The sequence below is a fragment of the Bacillus rossius genome, chromosome 3 (assembly GCF_032445375.1).
Source record: "Bacillus rossius redtenbacheri isolate Brsri chromosome 3, Brsri_v3, whole genome shotgun sequence".
NCBI lineage: Eukaryota > Metazoa > Arthropoda > Insecta > Phasmatodea > Bacillidae > Bacillus > Bacillus rossius.
Window position 1 is genome coordinate 15,178,264 of NC_086332.1, and position 24,115 is coordinate 15,202,378.

At 42.2% G+C, this 24,115-nt stretch overlaps 2 protein-coding genes across 2 annotated transcripts in view; one reads left to right on the top strand and one right to left on the bottom strand.

Moving 5' to 3' along the window:
* Positions 1 to 825: 825 nt before the first annotated feature.
* On the bottom strand, positions 826 to 10,357 carry LOC134530263 (uncharacterized). The gene is made up of 3 exons (XM_063364957.1): positions 9,354 to 10,357; positions 8,640 to 8,857; positions 826 to 3,440 (listed from the first exon to the last, which is right to left on the bottom strand). The coding sequence occupies exons 1-3, from the start codon at positions 9,575 to 9,577 to the stop codon at positions 3,307 to 3,309; spliced, it is 576 nt and encodes a 191-aa protein (XP_063221027.1). The 5' UTR covers positions 9,578 to 10,357; the 3' UTR covers positions 826 to 3,306.
* Positions 10,358 to 10,746: 389 nt separating this feature from the next.
* The window catches only part of LOC134530264 (structural maintenance of chromosomes protein 2), a 48,665-nt gene continuing 35,296 nt past the window's right edge, over positions 10,747 to 24,115 (top strand). Inside the window, exons 1-5 of the mRNA XM_063364958.1 lie at positions 10,747 to 11,041; positions 11,946 to 12,095; positions 13,736 to 13,897; positions 17,043 to 17,153; positions 17,513 to 17,650. Of these exons, the coding sequence (XP_063221028.1) occupies positions 10,874 to 11,041; positions 11,946 to 12,095; positions 13,736 to 13,897; positions 17,043 to 17,153; positions 17,513 to 17,650 (729 nt within the window). The 5' untranslated portion in view covers positions 10,747 to 10,873. The remainder of the gene's footprint in view (positions 11,042 to 11,945; positions 12,096 to 13,735; positions 13,898 to 17,042; positions 17,154 to 17,512; positions 17,651 to 24,115) is intronic.

Sequence of the window (24,115 nt, forward strand, 5' to 3'; positions counted from 1 at the left end):
TGTAACTAAAAACATGGAATAAATCAGCAATTTGACCAAACTTAACTGAAATTACAATAAAATTTTGTCACGGTGAATTCAATGAATATAATTTATTTACCTTGAATTTTGTAACATAATGTATGACCTAAATACAGTGGGAAAGAATTAATATTATATTGTTTAATCTTATAGCTCTTACATTAGTAACAAATTGTTACATTAATGATGGCACATGCTTCGAATGTACAAACATTTGCCGATTTATTTTTATTTTTCTGAGTAGTTCTGTTATAGACATGCTTATTAAATCACAGGTGTCAAAATTACAATATTTTGGTGAAATAAGTATTAAGAAATATTTTAGATTCATATATGTGGAATAATACTTTTTTTTTTTTTTTTTTTTAAAGAATAAAGACAATATATAAAAATAAAATGGAATATCACCATAATCTCTTCTTTTAACCATAAAATCTTGTCTCTGCTAATGGCATGGACTCATAAATTGGCAGTTTCACAGGATATTTGAACAGCTATTCCGTAATTAATTCCAAAATGATTTTTATAACATGCATGCCTTCATTTAAACAAATTTGACATTTCAAAGTACATAATGCTAATGCAGTACCAGAATGCAAGTTATTAAAATGTGGCAACAATTTCAGGGTATGTCTTGTTCTAGTGTGATTCAGCACAAAAAGAAAAATAATCAACCCTTTTTTATAGGAATATATATGTATTGAGGGTGTACCGGTGTTGAGATGGGAATATCGGTCGAGATTAATGGGCGCCACCACGTGGACCCGGCTGGAAAACTCTTAACCCAGGGCGTTACGTGGCCCGTGTGCGGCGAGATATTAGCCCTCCTGACTTTTTACGTATCACCTGTCCCTAACTAGGCCCGCTCTCAGCGTCGGGCACGCTCCTAATTATCGCAGTGGGCTCTTAGGGCGTCCCACACGCCGCTGACCAGGTTAAGGACCCACGTGGCCCCCCGAACACAAAACACGTAACTCAGTTAATTGGTTTTTATTTTACTCACGGTACACGTCCTTACACGATCCTCCGTTGATACAGCTTTAAACGTTGAGGCACGAATTAGATTAGGTGAGGAGGCGAACCACGCACGTGGCCGCCTCAAGCTGTTAATACACTGATGAGATAAAAACTCCGAAGAGTGAATAATTATTACTTAAGCAGTCTCTCCGACCGAGAGAGGCCCCGAGGATGAAAAAAGAAAGCAATTTGAATAAATTAATTTACAGAATTACTAATTGATGAACCAACGGTGATGTCCTCGGGGTGTCTGCAGAGACGTCCGCTCTCGGCCGGCTGTAGAAGGAGACTGGGCTGAGCTCATGGCTCGCGGGAGGCAACATGGCGCCCCTTCGCGCCGAACACAATTACCGTTACAACTTTGCTGTAGCGTGCCCCGGGTTACTATTAGAAAATACATAAGTCCTTTTACAATAATTATTAAATTACTTCAATGTCCAGACCGTCTGTAATAATTACTTATAAGCATAAAACAGGGTTCAAATGAGTTGCATGCTAGTTCCTCCGTCGCCCGCTAGGGAGCATCCTTGTTCGTGCTTGGACTTATTAAATAACAAAAGATCATGAAGTTATTAATTAAAAGACACTCACATGCATAGCCATCGTTACACTGTTTTGGGGCGGAAAGAAAAAGGATTACAATATTAATTAATATATATTAGGGGTGCGGCGCACTGCAGCTAAGCGCCCTCTTGCTGTAGTTCGTGGCGCGCAGTTTGAATCTCAGACGGCTACGTACGTCACGACACAAATGCCGGGTAGGAAAGGTGGTGGGAAAGGGAACGGAGGTTGATCAGGCTCGTGTGGCGTAGCCCTGGCTGACGTCAGTATGTATGGATGAATGTGTGTGTGTGTGTGTATATATATATATGTGTGTGTATGTATATATATATGTGTGTGTGTGTACTGATTTTTATCTATGTGCAGAGAGAGAGAGCATTATTTATCCAGCTCCAAAAGCTAGATTTAGAGTATAATACAACATAAACAATGTAATAATAGTAGTAAACATTAACAATAAAAGCTCAGTGACAGGACACAAAATTGATTGGAGTGTATAATAGCTATGAGAAATAAATCCATTGTAATCTGAAATTCATAAACATTTTATTCTTGCTTACTAAAATCCACAGTAAATTTCACAAAACCAAAAATGGTATCCTAAAGTAATAAAATACAAATGCTGTCTTCTGCTACACCAAAAAATTTGAAATTCTTCAAACAATTAGCTTACATCATTTCCAAGCACATATTCTGTGTATTAATACTATCTCAGCGGGCAAGATGCTCTTTCGTTACGTTGAAAAAACAAAGTAAATACTCTCTTAAACATGTCCTTAGAGCACGCACATAGGCAAGACTTTAGGGCGACCCCCTCCAAAACCTATCACATTGTTCTCAATCACAATACTGGCAAAATTTATTACATCATTTTCATAAAAGAACACACCTAACATTTACTTACAGCTTGAATTTACTTCATAATCAACTTAAGAGATTACAAACTCCTTACAATGTTTCAGTGAAAATTCTCTCTCAATGAAAAACAATAATTTAACATACTTTAATAAAACATTTGAAAACAGCAGACCTTTTTGCAGACTTGAGGTAACTAGGCACCCATTACTGGGCAGTTTTCATCGAGAAATTAAAACATGTAGTCTAGCAGAACTAATAAGTACAAAATTTGTTCCATGTTAATGATAAATCTACACTTGCTTACATTTGTGCTTCACATGCACTACTACTCACATATGCTTTAAGTAGATTGAATGCATGGGCTTCCTGTCATGTTACCTATAAGAATGATACCTGACAAAAATTTCAGTTTCATGGTTACATATTACTTCATAAATGCTAACAATAAATGCACTTCAAAACACAAAACAAATAGTACTTCAATTTCAAGTTAAAAATGTAGTTGAATCACAAAGTCAGTAGAAGTTAACACTTGTCACTACCACAAAAATTGATCAAAGGCAAGTCATTAAGTAGAGTCAATGTTACAAATTCAGACACCATCATCAAGACTTTGTACTTTTAATATTTGATAAACGTAAACAACTCTGGGAACGTTTTGTTTACCGGGCAAGAACTGGCAAACAAATTCCTGCCTAATGAGATTCACAAGTTCCGTACACATCCCAGTCAGATCTTTGACTTTAAATGCTACAAATACTGGACTTCGTTCCTAGCTCACAGGAAGTCGCAAAATTGTTCCTAGCTCATTGACAACCACTTCAATAGAGGTACTACCCACACACACGACTACAGCCTAAGGCCTTGCTTGCGAGGCGGGCTGTTTGACTCAGGATAGTTCTTTGCTTGCCTCAAGAAAAGAGGACTCTGCGAAGACTCTGACCCAGAAGAGGTGTCCGCGTGGGAAGAGTTCAAGTCGCTGTCTGCAACACAAATATTAACCACTTTCCTAAAAATTTACTGCTTCCTTCCACTGTCAGAATATATATATATAAAATTAAAATCATTTTATGTACCAATACACTGCCAATTAATTTAACCAACTCTGTACTCTTAGCATTACGTATGTATCGCTCAGATACATTGTGTGATGTAAATGCAAAATAGCTGTGGTACCCAGCTTCGAAATCTAAATTACAATCAAGTTTTAAAAATTTTTTCCTATCCACCTTAATAATTCAAATATATTTAACCAATATTGTGTCAATATGATGGCAACGATAATTACAGAAAGACAGGATTCAGATTTGAAAATTGTGTGTGTCTGTGTGCATGAATTGACAGGATGTTTGGAAATTGTGGTGCATAAATTTAATGGGTTGCAGGGAAATACCAAAACAAGCAATTTTTGTCAAGTATCATGTGTCCATAAACTCAACCCAGCAAAGGTACAGACATGAACAGTTAATATATAGGAGCACATTTCAAATGCACGTGTGAACATGTCGGTGCAACAGGGTTATTTTATTATACAGCAAAACTCCCTTAACAAAATCCTACTTATTAGTATTTCTTGCATAATAAAATTACAAAATTTAGCACAGGACCTATAAATATTGGTCGCGTGCGGTCAGAGTTACAAAATCCGATTCACTGGACGACTTCTACTTACGAATTTAAATCACGTATTAAATCCGGTACACAACTACATGTAAAAGCACGGGAGATCCCATTTATGATGTTGTGACACATTTCAGTGAAATTTTGACATATGACTTCCTTGAAACAACTAGTGCTGCAACAGGTGTTTCAATATCAACAATATAACAAATTCTGATAAAGGGAAGGAGAAACAGCAAAACAAGTTTGATTGTTTGACACATCAGGTAAAATAAACAGAGCACAAGAAATTAAAAAAAATTGCTGGAGGCTAATCCTCAAAGATTATTCTCTAAAAAACAATCTGTCCCAACATTAAAAAGAGTTAAATAAGGCTTTGCATGATGACAGCGATTTATACTGCAAAGAAATATTTGAAAAATTGGTTGCTCGGTTTTCTCCGGGGTGAATCTCAAATCAAAGAGAACTATTTTGGTTGAAAAACCACTATTAACTGTTTGGAGAGTGCTCTCTTGAACAACTAGATGAATTTTGTTAGACTCGAGGAAACATAGGTATTGTTGATAATATCATGTTCTTACTACACACAGTACTATAGTATAAAAATTGGCATCACAAAAACCACTGGGAAAGGTATGCAATTAATTACTGTGCATGCATATTATTTTATAATGGTCTGCTTATTTTTAAGTCAAAGCGTAAGTCTAAGATAATCTTATGATATTAATTTTGAAAAATTTAATTGTGTGTGAAAAGTAAATTGCTGCCAAATTTCCCTGAAAAATCAGTTACAACAATGTTCAGTTCACCAAAAACCTACAGCGTCATACCTAAACAAGGCATTCAAAATGGGCTCTCTAGCAACAATGATGAAAATGAATATTTTATTTTTAGTAATAACTGTGTCAACAAATAACAAAAAAAAAAATTGTTTTTCTTGTTCAATCATGGTGGTAACATTTGTCTCCAGTTTCAATGTTCTGCAATATATGTGTTAAATTGTTACTAAAGCAATTCGGTGAAATATCAGTGCAGTTTTTTTTGCCATGCCATAAATAAGAATTTGTTCATAGCAGCTTCTTCAGCCATGCCTTTGTAAGGGCCTTTATATTTATGCATATCCGAAAGAAGTTTGTACAAATGTTTGCGAGTTAAACAACGAATTGAAACACAAATTTAGTTTCCAGTTACATCATTATATTTAACAATAAAAATAAACGAAACCTCAAAGAACATAAAAAGCAATTTTAAAAAGCTGTTACATGATTAGGTTACCATACGAGTGATAAAATAAATTCCTGAGTTACGACATTGCTGCTCACGCCGGACTGACTCAAGGGCAACAGGCGATAGGTTTCCACCCCTCTCCTGGCTCATCGTGAGAGGGGAAGGTAGAGGACACGCACAAGACCCAAGAAGGCTCCTTTGTTTTTTGTCACATTATAACTAGTCGCCTGTGTGTAGCCCACATTACCAGAATTGTCCTTTTACAAAACTAAGAAGCTTAAAAGTTATTATTTTTCATTTAAGAGAGAATCATTCCAATTACTATAAAAAAAGAAATCAAGAAAATTATCTTATTTGTATTATACACTGAATGCAACTGTAAGTAAATCAAAGTGACCACACAAATCTAATACATAAAAATCAATGTTTGTTTGTTTGTTGATATTTTATGCGCTCATGCATCGTTCATCTGATTGAGTTTAAACTTTGCACACTTGACCTTCAAAACAAGGGGAATGTCACTGTCTAGATGAGATTTCGATAAAACCAACCCTCAAAGCAGAATTTCGTTATTTTATTGATGAAGCTTTATTCCTCTGCATGGCAACGGGCTTTTTCATTGTTGATGCCTTTTGCATATCCATGGTAATTTAATATGAGGTGTGAGTAGTATCGGATAATTACCAGTAAGAATTTTATGACAGTTCCTCTTTTCTATGGTCTGAATACCAATGGTAGCACACAAGTCGAGAGAGAGATAAATTTAGATAGAGAAATATAGAGAGACAGAGTGACATCTAGTGAGATAGAGAAATAGACATAGAGATAGAGGTAGAGATATAGAGAATAGATACAGAGGGATATATAAAGGGGAGAGATGGAGAGAGATAGAGGACAGAGAGAGATAATGCTATGGAGAGATATATAGATATAGATATATTGTTACAGATATGGATACACATACACACAGGGAGTTAGAGTGATATAGGGAGAGATATATAGGGAGGTATTGAGAGATATAGAGATGCTTTGTGTAAGTGTACCTACGTAAAACTAATTACAAAAAAATTGTATGAGGCACTGCAACACATGCCGGGCATTAGATAGTGTGTAATAAAATTTCCCTGAATGTTTTTTTAAAAAATAATTTACATATTATGCAATTTTCTGCAGGAAATAAAGAAAATCCAGCTTCCACCAACCCCATAGCTGGCCTAATTGCCTTTGCTTTTATTTTTTATTAAAATTTATATTTAACTTTTTATCCTTCATAACTAATTTCAAAAAATCACTATAAATACAAAAATAGTAGCAATGAAAAAAATTACTACTTAAGAAATAGTTTTTTAAGTTAACCTTTGAAACACACAAATGTAAGTACCTACTGTAACTCAATATTAATGATAGACCTACCATCATCTTCTCATATCATACATTTTTTTCTTTTAATTTCATAATTGTCTTTCTCTTTATCCGATCTCATGATTTTCTTCTTTCTTCAAGATCCCTGAGCTGTCGCTCAATCTTTTTTTATTTCCTGTGTTTTTTCCTACTCCATTTAACTCATCCTTCCCCCTCCCAATTAGCTTAGTAACTTCACTTTGCCAATGCAAGCATACTTCTTCCTTATTTAATGGTAACCGCTTGTGCTCCAGCTATATTCTTCATTACACTATCTTAAATAATAAGCTAAGTGTTGTGACAATTGTGCAATGTTACACACCGTTAACACTTAACAGACATTATTCAGACTTCCAAATGATTATAATAATGTATAAAAAAAGACCTTAAATATGTCATTTTAAAGTGTATATCAGTATGTAACAAAACACCATTTGAAAATAAATAAATAATAAATTTAAATGTGTAGGTGTTGGCATATGGAGTATAACATTTTCCCCTCAAATTACTATCACTGGAGAATTTCCACGAATTTTCCTATTTTCAACAAAAGTTCTTAACTTTCCCTGATTTCCCACAATGTAGACACCCTGTCTATGCTTCCTTGGTGCATGGTACAATATTTAACATGAAATTAAAAGAACAGCAGATTATTCCAAAGATATATTCATAAGTGGAAAACATAAAGTCCAGCTTCTTGTCACCCTAAAACACCTGTAATTCTTACAAAGTAATGAAGAAGAAATAGCAAGAGCTTTGGCATATTTAACAAACATGTAATCTGAACTGCAGAAATAGTGGCTTATTCTAGCTTTCTGTGCCCTTGCAAGAAATTATCTCAGGCAAAATGTCTGCCTGTGATGTTATAGCTACCTATGCAGGTTTATTGCATAGTACAAACTACATTTTAATTCACATCACTCTGATGATTAAATCAAGCAATGTTCTAAGATGAAAAAAATTTGAATTGTATGGAATTTTTTTTTTACAGTTTCACTAAGCTGATCGTTCTTGTCGGCCAAAATGGTCAAGAATTACTCAATCTTTTGTTGCTCAGTTATTCCCTATTTACCTGGGCAAATAGCGTTGAGGGTAGGGCTAACTTAATTTCTGTTAATTTTTATTTGAGGGGATTCGGAACATAAGTGGTGTAAGCAAATAATTTTGCAGATTTGAGTTGGCCACACCGAATAATATTTGAAAAGTCTCAGAGCTGAAATACAGTAGTGTTTCATTCATCAGATGTCCTACAGAAAACATTATCTGCATCAAACTACAATTTATTAATGTGAGTGTAGTGTATTTTTAGTTGCTCATGACTATCGTATGGGTAGTAAGTTACCTTGAATGTTCAGTTAAATTTTTGCATCTTGATTTAAAACATCATTACAGTTTGACATTCTGCTGGCCCACTTATGTTGGGTAAGCAAGACACTACTGTATGTAGGTTACTCAAAGCTGCAAAATTTTTTTACTTTTACCATTTACTTCCTGATGCTCTCATTTAATACAATTACTATTTTGAAGTGAAACTTCTAATGCGACTTCCAACAAGGTTGCGTCAAACATTTAACGCTACCATGGAGAAAACAAAGAAACAATATAAGTTCACTAAAAATTAATTTCTACCCGTTTCTATTTTCATTTCCACATTACGAAGTTTCACTTCTTCCGCACGGAGGGACTCCACGCACAATTTTTTTTTTAAGTGAAACTTCTAATGCGACTTCCAACAAGGTTGCGTTAAACGTTTAAAGCCACCATGGAGGGTAAAAAAAATTACCTCTCTCGCTCTGCCCTTATATCTCTTACGATATACTTACGAGTCGAGGTTTCAATTGCCGAAGAAGTTTCACTTCTATCACGTGTAGTAAATTACACGGGCTGCACGTAGCGAGCCGCAGCAGTTGGCCGGCGAGCCAGCGGGACCTCACCTGGGAGGACGGGGATCTGCTCCTTGCCGCTGATCCTCCAGCTCCTGGCGTTGCCGTTGTCCAGCGCGCGCGAGACGCCGAGCGGCATGACTCGGCCAAGCCTCTCCCGCCGCAGGTGCACCTTGATGGTAGACCTCAGCCGGCTGTCGCTGTGGCAGATGCCGCACCACCTCCTGCTCACCTGCATTGCGCTCGCCAGCGACGCCGGGGGCAGGTACCTGCACCACGACACGGTGCCAACTTCCTCAAGCCCGGTTCTCATGCTATTGCTATGTTTCAAAGCCAGCCAAACGGAATATGCCCTAAATTGGCCGGCACTGTACTAAAAATAAAGAAACACATACAAATAATACTTACCTACCACATAAACTGCAGTTTCTAGTTCAGATTAAGTGAGAAAAACCAATAGAAAAAAAAAATCATGAATCTAACAAAACCAAAAACTACATGCTCTACATAAACCACACAATTTTAGTAACAAAGATGGACTCATATTCCTGAGAATCCTGATTTCTGTTTCTCAAAATCACAAGAATACTGGGATGATTGGGTATACAAAAATAACGTATTGAACTATTTTTAAGCATAACTTTTGCATTTTGTAGTTAGTGTTACAGTGCATCTTGCTTTATGTAGTTGCCATTTAAGATAATATTACTAATTTAACATAACTAGGAACTGTAGACGATACTCAGTAAACTCTCCATTACTTACCCTAATATTAGCACTGCAATTTCTTCTGGTAGATTACCAACTATATCAAATTGATCTTCTGACTCTGGGTCAATCCCTATAGCTTTCAGCAATGAATAAAACATTTCACCATCTCCTGCAAAGCTAGCTCTACGTGCACACATTCTGGCAAGATTACACAGCACAATGTAAACAATATACCTAATACAATTCAAATACGACCACAGAAATTCAGCTTTTGACATTTACTGTTTGCAAATACTGACACTGCTAATCACAATTGTAAACAATACATTCCTAATTGGAGTAAATACAAAAAAAACTTTGAGGTTGTTATGGTTTTAATTTTGGCTTATTTCCTCGAATCGATGAGTTCTGAATGATAAATCCGGCCTATTATCATTCATTGCCCCAGAATACTGTCATCATTTCAAATAAACACCGACATGCGATAACCTCTGGTCAGTGACCTCTAGCACACCGCTGGACTCGTTGGCCCTCAATAATTCTCGACCTAGGTCTACAGCAAAGATTACAGCTAACATCGTTATTCTCTTTTCGTTCACAGAATTCGTGTTTGAAATATTCCATTCTCGCATGGTATAGTTTTACGTCCGTACACAAACAAAACAAATCCGAGTACACACATTGCCGCTAAAAAAATCTTCGTTTATTTGGCACTGATACACTGTGATTAAATAACACGTGAAATTACGCAAATAACACTTAGATGTATATTACAGAAACCAATTGAATTCTGCGACAAATGACGGACAACCTAGACATACTCCGCGAAGTACTGATCGAGCAAGAACTTCTGGAATGAAAAAGCTTTCGAGACTGACAAACGAAAATCCTTCTTCAATATGAGCGTACTTGTTCCTAAGAAACGCATATTTTTAGTTTTCAAAAATATCACAGTGAATATTGACGTAAATCGATGAATTTTAATTTACAAATATGTTAACGGTTTGAATTTCGAATATTTCAGCTCTCCTTTCCCTCCAATTCAATATAAAGAAAACAAATAAATGCTTACACACTACTGCCAACATGAATAATCATTGAATTTATCCCCATTTAACAATTTCAAATACTACAGATAAAGAGCCATTAAAACATAAAGATTAACTTAAATTTAATATAAATATATTTGTCTTCCTTTTTTTTATTTTCCGAATGATGAAAAATTGAAGAAAGACTTTCTAATCACAAACAAAATTTTAATATGTGGCAATGAAACCTTAATTAAATATAAATTGAGAAAAATTTTCACTTGTGTCCTTTTCAAGGGCTAAATTTGCTTTTAAAAGATCTATTTAATAAAAATTACCAGTTGTTTACAATAAAAGGGAAATTTACTTAAAAGTTGTTCATATGTGAATTTGTAGACTTCAATTGTCAAATTTATCAAGCTCTATAGTTTGCGTCATAGCACTTGCAGTTTGTTTATTTATACAGACATGTAATTTGTGGAATTGCCGCCAAATGTCATTTCGCTGTCATGGGAGATTTTAGTCAATACAGAATAAATACTTAAAATGTATATTAAGTCAATGATAATTGAAGGATTTAAATCCTATGGTCAGAGAGTTGAAATTAATGGTTTTGATAAAGAATTTAATGCTATAACTGGTCTAAATGGAACAGGAAAATCTAATATTTTGGACGCAATTTGTTTTGTGCTTGGAATAACAAATTTGTCAAATGTAAGTATATTTTGATTTAATAATTTAAAAAAAAAAACATCTGGAGAAGTCCTTAGCTATTTTAGAGTACTCGGCTGAACAAACTTAAGACTAGGAGCAAATCATGAACTCCTTTTGTTAGTTAATCTAGTTGTAATGGGAGTTACAAGGTTCCCATTGTTACGTTAATGTGCAGGAAATCGATGGTGACCTAGTGTGGATGGGTGATTAAACAATTTAAACTGCTATTACAAACTTTCTTGGAAAGCCTACCAAGCCTCAATTGGCATCAAGACTTGGCTTTTGAGATCCGGGTGTGTTAGGGCGGGACTACCGTTTTAGGTCTATGCTGAGAGTTCACCGACCATGCACTATCACCTTGGGTTTTAACTCCTACCAAATCCTGCCTCCGCGATTTAAGTCGTCAGTAGTGTACCACTCGTACTTACACAGGCTTACCTGTTACACAATATCAAAACAAAGATCCCTGCTAAGGAAAAAATTTACAACTGCTGAGTTATTGGGATTGAATTGTGTAGGTTGGAGATTGAATTTTACTGACTTGAATGTGTTCCAGGATGGCAATAGTAGTAAAACTACAAACATGCCAAAAATTACTTCATTAAATTTTATTTGGAATTAATATCTTCTTGATGTTTGAGGTCATTGAATATTGGTGAAAAAAATTTCCATAGCTTAAAGTAAAGAACTATCTCAGCATTTGCCAAGAGTTTATTTGTTGGGAAACCATGTCAGAATGGTCAGACTGCTTAATTCAAACTCTGGTCCTTTGTGTCTTATCTCTTTGTCAATAATTCCATGTGTTGAAACTTATGTTCTCTGTGATTACCGATGAAGAGTGGCCAGAATGCTTTCCCTCGCGGGATGTTCGTGTTCAGTCGACGTGTGCGACTGGTGCTCTCAGGTGCGAGCGACCACGCTGCAGGAGCTGGTGTACAAGTCGGGGCAGGCGGGCGTCACCAAGGCCAGCGTCACCATCACCTTCGACAACACCAACCCCAAGCAGTGCCCGCTGGGGTTCGAGCAGCACAAAGAGATCACCATCACTCGCCAGGTACAGCACCGTCCAGCCGATCTGAACCATTCATTACCTATTATCACTAGGTGTGTTCTTGCCATCAACAAGGAAGTTGCAGCATTTTAAATGATTACTTTTTTTTTTTTTTTTTTTTTAGAGAACATTAATCCTTGTCATATGTCAGAAGGCATAGTGGGTGACTGCTTACAAACTAATTTAAAATAAGAATAGATGTTCAAAATGGTGCGTATTATTTTAACCAATGACCAAAGCGTTTAAAGTAATTTGTCTTGACCTGCTTATTACTCTGGTACCAGCTTTAGTGAGATTTCAAAAAGAGTAATTCTAGGGTAATTATTCCATATCCAGTTGTATTTTCAAATGGTTGTGTGTGATGCAAATTTGGGGAATTACTTAAATATAATTGATTATTTTTAAGATATTACATTATAAAGCTTTGTGAATTGTATACAATTGTATTTTAATGTCAAATGTTAAAATATAGTCAGCAGTTAAATGTGTGTGATGGGAAACTGTACTTTAGACAAAATATATTTGATTTTGAAAATATGAATATGTATCATAACAGATAGGTATTAACTAGACATTAAATAAGGATAGTTATATGCTTAACTGTCAACCTGTAAATTTGTTTGTCTTTTGTTAAATTTATTTTTGGAAGTAGGTATTGTTTTATGTTTGAGGCATCATGTAAATTATTACAAATATTGTTTAAAAGTAAAGCTGTAACTTGATTAGTATTACTATACAGTATTATTTCTTATTTCAGTTTTAATGTTAAACTGATTAAGTTTGATTAATTCTGAACCTTTAGTGAGATGACTTTGAAAAAAAAAATTATAAACCTGGACTTTGATATTGCCAGCAGAGTGGCCACCTTTTGTTAAAACTCAATTTAAAAAGTTATCAGATTATTTAGCTCATAGGAAACCACTCTAAGGATGTTTTTGTCTTGTTTCGTCCATGTTTTAAATACAAAAATTTACTTATGGCGTGTGAATTTCCCCATAAAATTTTTGGCAAAGTATAGCAGTATAGGTCATATATTAACATTTACTACACATGAAAATGTTATTTACTAATTTTCTTGAAGGTATATTTTTTCTTCAGTTATACAAAATCTACTCTAGTTCCACTTTGCATATTACCATTATTTTTGCTAATTGAATTTTTATTTATTTTTGGTTTTTACTTTTGTGTATTTTTACTAGAGTGAATATATTTATTTTCTTTGTTTCAAATTGAAAATAATACAGAGAAACATAGGTACCTATACCCTTAAGGAATTAAGCGATGGTTTTTTTTAAGAAGGTAGTTGACTTGTATTTTAGTGTTTTCTTTCATTTACAAATGTTCGTTGTTTGCACACTTTTCTTTGTGTTTATTAAAATGTTAAATCGGTGTTCTTTTATAATGTATAGTAATGTAAAGATACAGAACAGATAACATTTGGAAATTTTTATGTAAATTCAGATAAATTTGAGGTAGAAAATAAAACAATCAAATTCGTCGAGTAAATTTGAAAAGTTTAGACTCCTTAATACTTGTTTAGGTAAAAAACTTTTTTCTGTGTGAGGCGGCAAGCTTAAATTGTCATGGTTAGACTGGGTTGAAGAAGCCGGCAAGGGGACGGCGCGCGTGTGGGATGCTCGCAGGTGGTGATCGGGGGCAAGAACAAGTACCTGATCAACGGCACCAACTGCCAGAACAAGCGGGTCCAGGACCTGTTCTGCTCGGTGCAGCTGAACGTCAACAACCCCCACTTCCTGATCATGCAGGGTCGCATCACCAAGGTGCTCAACATGAAGCCGGAGGAGGTGAGGTAGTCCCGTGCCACGTCCCCGAGTTTGTCTCTCTCCACCCTGACGGCGTGATCCTGCGGTGCACGATGCTTACTGCTTACGGTCTGAATATCCTGGCCATAACAAACATGTTACAATTAGGGGTGTGCGGGTGCCCGAAATTTTTGATTTCGGTTCGGATCCAGGAATACCCGAACTCGCCCCGATTAATTTTAATGGATTTGAAATGCTTCGGGTCCAAAAAAAAAATTAAAAAAAGGGCCTATATTTTTAGCTTTTTGTGAAAGGAATAAGTAGATTTAACATGTAGGTCTACATAATTCTTATTTTTGTGAAATCGTTTGTTTGAATGTATGTATGTATGTACAGCCTACCATAAATCTTATGTCAAAGTGTTTTATTTCGTATGTAAACTGTAGCAGTGTAGCCTATATAAATCTGTGAATGTTGTATAATATGAAAGTAATAAATAGCATTTAAAGAAGTTCGTACATTCAAGTTAATTATTATTTTTACAACTTCCAACATAAAATTGTATGTAATAAAATAATATTGTCAACTCTTTTGTTTGTGAAACTATTTATCCTTCAGTAATATGAGTATATAAAATTAATGCAAATTATTATGATAGTAAAACTTAAAAATGAAAGAAAAGATTCGAAATTCGAATCAAATTTCAAATAGTTGGTAGGGATTCGACTCTGAATCGAATCGAACTGAAAATGGAGGATTCACACAGCCCTAGTTACAGTACAATCAATGTTAGGAAGTGAAAAAAAAAAAATTATTTTTGGATTTTTATTTGATTGGATAGTTAGAGCTGTACCGATATGAATCGGCAGAAGCCGATTTTGCTGATGTTTAGTTGAATCTGCATTTCTGCCGATTAACGATAAACTTGTTAATTTTGGTCGATATTATTGGAAATTGAAAGTCCCTGTCATAACCTAAAAATCCACCAGTACACTACATTGAACATCATTTCTTAGCTTCGAGTGCCAGCCCTAATATCAAACATAAATATCCTATGTAAATAAATATAAAAACACTACAGTAAAGTTAGATAAGAACAAAAACTTGCTTTATTTAGAGCATGGCTACCTCTACAAACATCTGAAAATACCAACTGCTGGAACTGCAAAGAAATGTTCGTAATATCGTGACAGAGACATTTTTAAAATTAACTTACTTAACGTTTTTAAAATTAAATAAAAAATAATAACCAAACAATATAGGACTTCACATAACAAAAATTACTTTTACTGTTTCCCATGTAAAGCGACCACATGAAATGCATTTCTGTATAAATGTTTGGTACTGTAAATTTTCGCAGCCGCACGCATTAAGATAGTATTGTAATTCCTGTTGTTGAATTTTAAACATGTACAAAGTCTCCTGTTATGCACATTTTAAATTGATTTTTTTAAACTTTGTATTTTGTGAATCAATATCTTTAATAGTTACGTATTATTAAATAATCTTTTATTTAATTAAATACTAAATAATTAAATTTTCCATCCTCCATGAGTAAATTTATTTTTCGATAAGCAAGTAACGGATCATCAACAAACAGATATTAAAACAAGCTAAAAATATGAGTTAAAAAAAAGGGGGTTGTCTGTAAAGTCTGTTTATGGATGATAATTTTACGTGATAATGTCATAAGAAAACATTGATGAAAAATTGCATACTTTTAATTTTCAAATAATATTTCAGTTTTTGCGAATTTAATTTAAATAATTTGTTTGAATAAATCACGAACAATTAGTTAAAAAGCCCGCCTTAACCTGTTCGATATTATAGAAGATTTTCTCGCACGGTGGTTGGCCGATTCTTGCACGCTCGGCTCAGGCGGAACGTGACAATTTTTCGTGCGTGCAGCCGGGGTTCATCGATTTATAAGACGTTATCATGTCAAAAAAGAGAGCTTATGTTCCGTTTATAAACTAACATGTGCATTTGCATTGCATGGTTTTATTGAAATGAGTTATTTTGGGTGATTTAGTATATTTATAAAAATATTTTAACCAAAATTTGTTTTCTCCTCTATCAGTTCAGTATCGGTGAATCTGCAACAGTTGTATCGGCATATCTGGAAAAAATTTTGAATCAATACAGTTCTGCTTATAATACAATCATAATTCATTGTTAGATCACAAATTTTGTACTATTCAGGATCTTTTGATATAATAAATTAAAACGGGAAGCATCATGTACCACAGGATCAATGTATTCAGGATCATGCCATTAGGATCAAGGAATAGACTTGGATACGCAATACAAAACTTTCACTGATTGTGCTTCTACTTTTTCTTTCATCTCTTCTCCTTTCCTTCTTTTGTTTTCTTCATTGTTATTCTGTCCTATTTTCCTTCCATTCATCTTCCCTTTCTGCCAGTTCCTTCTTTTGTTCCTTACTGATTATTTCCTTATTCCTGTCTTTGTTCCACTTTTATTTGTTCCTTATTCCTTAATCTCTCCTGCCTTCCTCTCTTATATTCTTTCTTCCATTCCTCCTGCCTTCTTTTGTCCTTTAGTTCTTCCTTCGCTCATTCTTTTGGACTTAACACTTGCTTCTTGTCTGCTTCCTTCATCATGCCCAAAACACTGCTGGCAGCTGGTTTCAAATAATTTTTCTTAAATAATATAATAATTTATTATTATTTATTTTTTATCACAAAATTATGCTGGATAGCTAAATGATTATTTGGTTGTAAGTTCAACTCGCTCTTTTGGGCTTGGGTGACTTGTTCCTAGTTGTAAGTTAATGGTTCTTGTGCTGATAGTTTTTTTTTGTGAATAAATAAATTCAGGCCAAAGTTGTGTACTTAAATACATCATGTACAAAAATACTAAACAGAGTTAAGAATTTTTTCTTGTTTAGTGTAAATTTTACTAAATAAAATAATTTTTTTTTTTAAGAGCTTTGAAACATTTTGGTTTATGAAAATTTTTAGAAAAGTGTAAATTGCAAATTATGATGTTTCTGAATTTATTGTTAACATTTAAAGACAATAATGCGTAGACTTAGCTGCTGAGTATTGAAATGTTGCTTCCAGCATTTTAATATATTATTTATCGCCATGGCCATTTTTTGAAGTTGGTTTGAAAGTTTTTGTTTGGATGGTGTGTGGAGCGTGGTTCGAATGCATGTTTGCAGATTCTAGCGATGATTGAGGAAGCTGCGGGTACTCGCATGTACGAAGCCAAGAAGCAGTCTGCCCAGGCCCTCATTGTGAAGAAAGATGCCAAGCTGAAAGAGATTAAAACAGTAAGTGTCCCGCGACATCTCATTGAAGGTCTCTCTTGCGCTGTGCTTGGTGAAAGTTATTTTGTGACATGTGTGGGATTTGGGAACACATGTTCATACTGTAAAATTCTTTCATATGGCTGCAATAAATTAAAATTATAAAAATTTAAATAAATATCCCTCATGTATACTTAATTAAAAAGTGAAATGCCTGTAAATGTATTCCAGTCTCTTGTTAATGATGCACAGTTTATGAGCATCGAGTCAACATCCAATTTTAGAGCCTTTTATAATTCAGACATGATATTCAGCTGTGGTTGTGGACCTCTCTTTCATTACTGATGGAATCTTCAAACAGTGCTGTAACTTCAACTTACCAGGTGATCCAGGATGAAGTGAGTCCGTCGATCAACAAGCTGAAGAGCGAACGCCAACAGTACTTGGAGTACCAGAAGATGGAGAGAGAGAAGGATTACTACCAGAAGATATACATTGCTTGGCGGTACACAATGGCGCAGGTGGGTTAGTCGCTAGAGAAACGGAGTAACGTTTGCTTCCGTTGCTTGTGTGCAGATTTTTTTAAAAAAAGGTTTACATTCTGATAACTATTTAGAAATTACCTTATAGGATGTACAAAAATGTTTAAATTATTATTTCTTTTTTTTTAAATAGCCTTTTGGATTGGAAATCATTTTTTTATTTACCTAAAATTTTATTACTAAGTGTAGTGAGTTAATTAGGTTTTTTAGTGCCAATCTTTCAAATCCAAAATGCCTAGATATGTGTTGACGTCGTTCCAAGTGCTCCCTTCGCGCACAGGTCGTTATGTTCCCTCGTCGCCTCACTAGGGTGGGGGGGGGGGGGTAGTTCGCGGCTTGAGGAGTCCTGCTGCGCTTGGGACGTTTTTGCGGGAAGCGGGCTCCTGGTGACGCGCAGCGATGCGGAATGCAGGCAGTCGAGCTTCAGACCTGGACCAGGCAAGTTGTGTGTCGCGCCCGCAAGTGAACAGTTCCGCCGGGAACTGAGCAGCTCTACCCTCACCGGACCACCACCTCTACCGATCCAGCTCCCTGCCAGCCACGTGGCGACGTCACGACCCCGAGGATCTCCGCTCTACCTGTGAACTGGCCCACAGGGTCTAAACTTAGGCTAGTTGGCGCCCTCAGCAGCGGCAACATCGTAGCAGGGACCGGTAGGGCGACAAATGGCGCCCAGCTAGTGTGGCTACCAAATTTTAGGCAAATCAGAAAAAAAAATGTAGCTTGCCAGAGACGTACAGCGCAAACCAGTGAAAAACGCAGGCGAAAACGGCATAACTCGCAGGGTAGGGACAAAGGACTTCAGGCGCGCATCACTAGACAGACAGGCGCCGGAAAACGGGACCCGCTGGAGAAATAAGGTCACAGCACCCCCCACCCCAGCAGCGCGCAGCCTCCAGGACACCACCCCTCCACCCGCGCGCCGAGCGCGCGCGAGAACGCCCGAGGATCACCGAGGTAACACATTTCACCACCGACCGCGACCGCGCAAACATCCGCGGGGCGAGGACGTGCGGACAAGACCGCTCGGACGATAGCGAAGGGAGCGCCCTCCCGGATCTGTCCGCGCCCGCCACCGACGCCGCGACCCGTCGTCCGGGTCTGACAGCCGCGAACCACGCCATGTACGCGGGAGCTGACGTAACCATCGCCATGGAGGAGCCCTGCGACCGCTGCGGAAAACCATACACCAACAACAGCTGCGCTGGTGAGTACCCTCATAAGTGCTGCACATGTCAGTTTCCGCACTTAAGGGCAGAGAGCAATCTCCGAGCCCCGACAGGCCCTCTGTGCGCCGCGAACAGGTGTCCGGGCCGCCATGACGAAGTAGCACATTGTCAACAGTGTGGGACTATCAGGCACCGCGCATGCGCTGACGCACTCGAGTTTGTAAACTTCCGCGACGGACTTTACCTATGTGTCGAGTGCGAAGGACGCGCACGTAGGCGACAGAGTGGCTCCCTGGCCTTAGTGCACCGCCCCCCTAGCGGACCTGTCACTCTCCCAGAATTCTCGGGCCACGCCCACGACGACCCGCGTTTATTCCTAAGTGCCTGTGAAGAGAAACTAACCCGGCACCACACAGCGCCCGAAGACTGGACGGAGCGGGTCAGCGGACAGCTGCGAGGGGAAGCGCGCACTTGGTGGTCTCAGGCGGGGGGATACGATGTGGGCTGGGAAGACTTCTCACGCCGGTTGGAGGCTCGGTTCAACGACGCGCGCACCCAGAACAAATGCCGCAGTGAACTGTTCAGCCGCGCGCAAGAGAGTGGGGAGAGCGTGGAGGCGTTTGTTTATGGCAAACTCCGGCTTTACCGCCGCCTTTCACTCGGGGGCCGCGCCGACGACGTGCTCCCTTTCATCGTAGAGTTGGTGTCTCCCGAACTACGCCCATTCTTGCGCGGGGTAGTTTCGCACGGACTAGAAAACTTCCTCGCCCGAGCCAGGGACATAGAATACGATCTGATGTCGCACCGACGTACCAAAAACATCGCGACGCCGCGCCCAACTCCGCAAACTCAGGAGGCGGTGCAACCAGAGGACGCGCAAGCAGTCGTTCCGTACGTAGAACAGCCGCCTCCGAGAGATAACTACCGGCCTTACACTCCGCCCCGGGGGAGGGGGGGAGCGTCACAAACCAGCCCGCCCAGCCGGGCCGCGCAACAACCGCGCCGCGAGGAGCGCCGCGGCGGACCACAGGGTGCCCAAGACAGTCGCCCGCCTCGCTGTCGCTACTGCCCCACGGCGGAAAACCACTGGCACAATGTGTGTCCGACACGCGAGGCCATCTGGCAGGCGCGAGGGGGGGAAGCCGTACCTTCGGGAAACTCCGTGTAGGGAGCAGTGACATCGCTGGCCACCGCCCCCCTACCCTTCGTCCAGCCCCGCACACGAGTGCGCCACCACGGCCACCAGGTCGCGATGACGCCCCACCCAAGCGCACCATGTTCCAGGACATCAGGGAGCAACGCCTCCCTCCAAGAAGCGACGCCGCTAATCCGGCGTCGGCGTCACCCCCGCCCGCGTCTGCAGCAGTCGTCCAGCCGCCGTCTCATCCCCCTAGCACTAGTGGGGTTGGCTCGCCTCATCCGTTCGGGGCCCGCTCCAGGTCGTCGGCGAGCGACGCCGCCCACCAGGCATCGGCGCCGCCCCCGCCCGCAGCTGCAGGTCCCGACGAAGCACCGCCCTGTCCATCAGGGACCACTGGGGACGGCCCGCCTCATCCGTTCGGGGCCCGCCCCAGGTCGCCGGCGAGCGACGCCGCCCACCAGGCATCGGCGCCGCCCCCGCCCGCAGCTGCAGGGCCCGACGAAGCACCGCCCTGTCCATCCGGGACCACTGGGGACGGCCCGCCTCATCCGTTCGGGGCCCGCCCCAGGTCGCCGGCGAGCGACGCCGCCCACCAGGCATCGGCGCCGCCCCCGCCCGCAGCTGCAGGGCCCGACGAAGCACCGCCCTGTCCATCAGGGACCACTGGGGACGGCCCGCCTCATCCGTTCGGGGCCCGCTCCAGGTCGTCGGCGAGCGACGCCGCCCACCAGGCATCGGCGCCGCCCCCGCCCGCAGCTGCAGGGCCCGACCAAGCACCGCCCTGTCCATCAGGGACCACTGGGGACGGCCCGCCTCATCCGTTCGGGGCCCGCCCCAGGTCGCCGGCGAGCGACGCCGCCCACCAGGCATCGGCGCCGCCCCCGCCCGCAGCTGCAGGGCCCGACCAAGCACCGCCCTGTCCATCAGGGACCACTGGGGACGGCCCGCCTCATCCGTTCGGGGCCCGCCCCAGGTCGCCGGCGAGCGACGCCGCCCACCAGGCATCGGCGCCGCCCCCGCCCGCAGCTGCAGGGCCCGACGAAGCACCGCCTTGTCCATCAGGGACCACTGGGGACGGCCCGCCTCATCCGTTCGGGGCCCGCCCCAGGTCGCCGGCGAGCGACGCCGCCCACCAGGCATCGGCGCCGCCCACGCCCGCAGCTGCAGGGCCCGACGAAGCACCGCCCTGTCCATCAGGGACCACTGGGGACGGCCCGCCTCATCCGTTCGGGGCCCGCCCCAGGTCGCCGGCGAGCGACGCCGCCCCCGCCCGCAGCTGCAGGGCCAAGTCGGTCCAAAACCCGCCTGGGCCGAATGGGGCCAGATGCCGCGGAGCTGATCCGGATCCCAGTGGAGCTGAATGGGCAGTCCATAGCCGCGCTAGTGGACACCGCAGCCACACACACTTATGTCGCGGCCCACCTCATTCCTGAGGGGGACCTTGTGCCGGAGGTCAACACCATCCAGCTGGCCACTACTGGGACTAGCACGCTAACGACTGGGCGTGCCCAGGTAAGGATTGGCATTAGAGACATTGTGAGCTGCACCAGTGCCCTGGTTGTACAGGACCTTCACGATAACCTCATCCTGGGGCTACCCTGGCTGGTGCAAGAGGACGCCACTGTTGAGGTCCGCGCAGGGAGGATACATGTGGGGACCAGGGGCCGCCGAACTGTATATGGGCTGAGGCACACCCCACCCCCTTCCCGGGCCGAACCCCCCCGCCTAGCTGATCTCCGCCACAATGTTCCCCCTGAGTACCACAGATTGTTAGAGACAGTCCTGGAGCAGCAGCCCCAGGTGTTCTCCGCAGCAGACCAACTACGCCGAACCAATGTCACAGAGCATTGCATCCCCACCATCCCTCACATTCCGCCTTACGAGAAACCATTCGGGTTTGGGCCCCGCGAACTACTTGCCATCAGGGAGCAAATAGCAGAGATGTTGTGCGATGGCGTCATAGAGCCTAGCGAGTCCCCATACAACTGTAGGATCGTAATGGCAGACAAAAAAGACGGCTCACTTAGATTCTGTGTTAATTTCAAGCCAATCAATAACCTCACCATCCCCGCACCACCACCCCTCATCAACATCTCAGAGGCCCTCACGAGGTTAGGAGACGCCCGCATCTTTTCGACACTTGACCTGAAGTCGGGGTACTGGCAAGTCCCAGTAAGCCCCAAGGATCGCCCCAAGACCGCGTTCACGGCGCCCGATGGGCGGCGCTTTCAGTTCTGCGCGATGCCGTTCGGGCTGCAGGACGCCCCCGCGACATTCCAGACCATGATGGTCCGCGTCCTGGACGGGTACATTGGCGAGTTTGCCACCGCGTACCTGGATGACGTGATCATCTGGTCACGGACGTGGGAGGACCATGCCCACCATCTCTCGCTGGTCCTCGAACGGCTCGCCACACACGGACTCACATGCGCGCCACACAAGTGTTACATCGGCGCCCTAGAGCTAGAGTTCTTGGGGCACATCGTCAGCGCCGAGGGCTACCGCCCCATCCCCGAACAGCTAAGCCTCAGTAAACAGGCGCCCCGCACCAGGAAGCAGCTCCAGAAGCTAATGGGGCTGTTAAACTGGTTACGTTCATTCATTCCCAATTTTGCCACAATCACCGCACCCATGACGGACCTTCTCTCCCCGAAAACAAAGTTCCGGTGGACAGAAGCAGCGGACCAATCACTCATCCTAGTGAAGCAACAGTTCCGCGAGTGCCACAACCTGTCACGTCTGGCCCCAGACAAGCCCATCTTTGTCCAGACGGATGCCAGCCAGGACGGTATGGGCGCGGTTCTCTACCAGGTGGGTGATGATGGGGAGCGGCTGGTAGCAGAGTATGCAAGTGCCAAGTTCGGCCCCGCAGAACGACGCTATCACGTGAATGAGCAGGAGTGTCTCGCGGTGGTGTGGGCCCTCAAACGCTACCGGCACCACCTTGAGGGGAGACCATTCACCCTGCGCACGGATAGTCAGTGTCTGCGGTGGCTGGACTCCGCTCAGGGACGAAAATCAAAGTTCACCCGCTGGGCACTCATGCTCCAGGGCTTCACATTTCATGTCGAACACATCCCTGGGCGAGAGAACCAGCTGGCAGATGAGCTGTCCCGTCACCCAGACCCCAATACCATCTTCCAAGACACTCAAGGGTGGGATGACCTGATGCCACCGTCCCACCAGCCAGCTACCGGTCTAGCAGCATCACCTCCAGCGGCACTCTACGTCATCGGACGAGCGGATCCCACGGTCCAAGCAGAGGCATCGCCCACCCTGGCCACTCTGGTAGATCACGTTAAACTGGCCCAACAGGATGACCCAGACACGCAGCGCAACCTGGCAGCATGCGGTGAACGCGCCCTCCCACACCAGCGCAACCTGGACGGGGTCCTGCAGAGCAGGGTGCCGGGTGACATGGACACCTGGCAGACCCATGTACCCCCCACTGCACGACAGCTGGTGCTGCAGTATTTTCACAACCATGACCTAGCAGGCCACCCGGGAGCAGATCAGACCCAACGGGAGATCAGGAAGCTGTTCCATTGGCCGGGCATAGCACGGGATGTCCGGGAATACGTGCGCAACTGCCAGCTCTGCCAGCAGCGCAAGGCCCGCCGGGCCGATGGGATTGAGCAACAGCGCCCCAGGCGACCGGAGGAACCATTCCACACAGTAGCCCTCGATGTCATGGGCCCCTACCCTCGCACGTCGCGGGGCAAGCGGTTCCTCCTCGTGGTCACGGATGTGTTCACACGTTGGTCGGAGGCATTCGCCGTATCCAACGTACGAGCAGGGACAGTAGCAGCCCTAATGGTCAATGAGGTCTTCCCCCGTTATGGGTATCCGAGAGTGTTACTAACGGACAACGGGACACAGTTCGCAGGACGGCGGTGGAAGGCCGACTGCCGCAGATGGGACGTAGAGCATCACACTACCCCGACTTACCACCCCAGGGCGAACCCGACGGAACGTCGCAACCAGGACATAAAAATCCAGTTGCGCCTCCGTCTGGGGGAAGACCATTCCAAATGGGACCTCCACCTGCCCAAGCTGCTCTATTGCCTGCGGCGGCGGACCAATGTGGTCACGGGCCACACCCCTGCTGAACTGCTTCATGGGCAGAATCTCGCC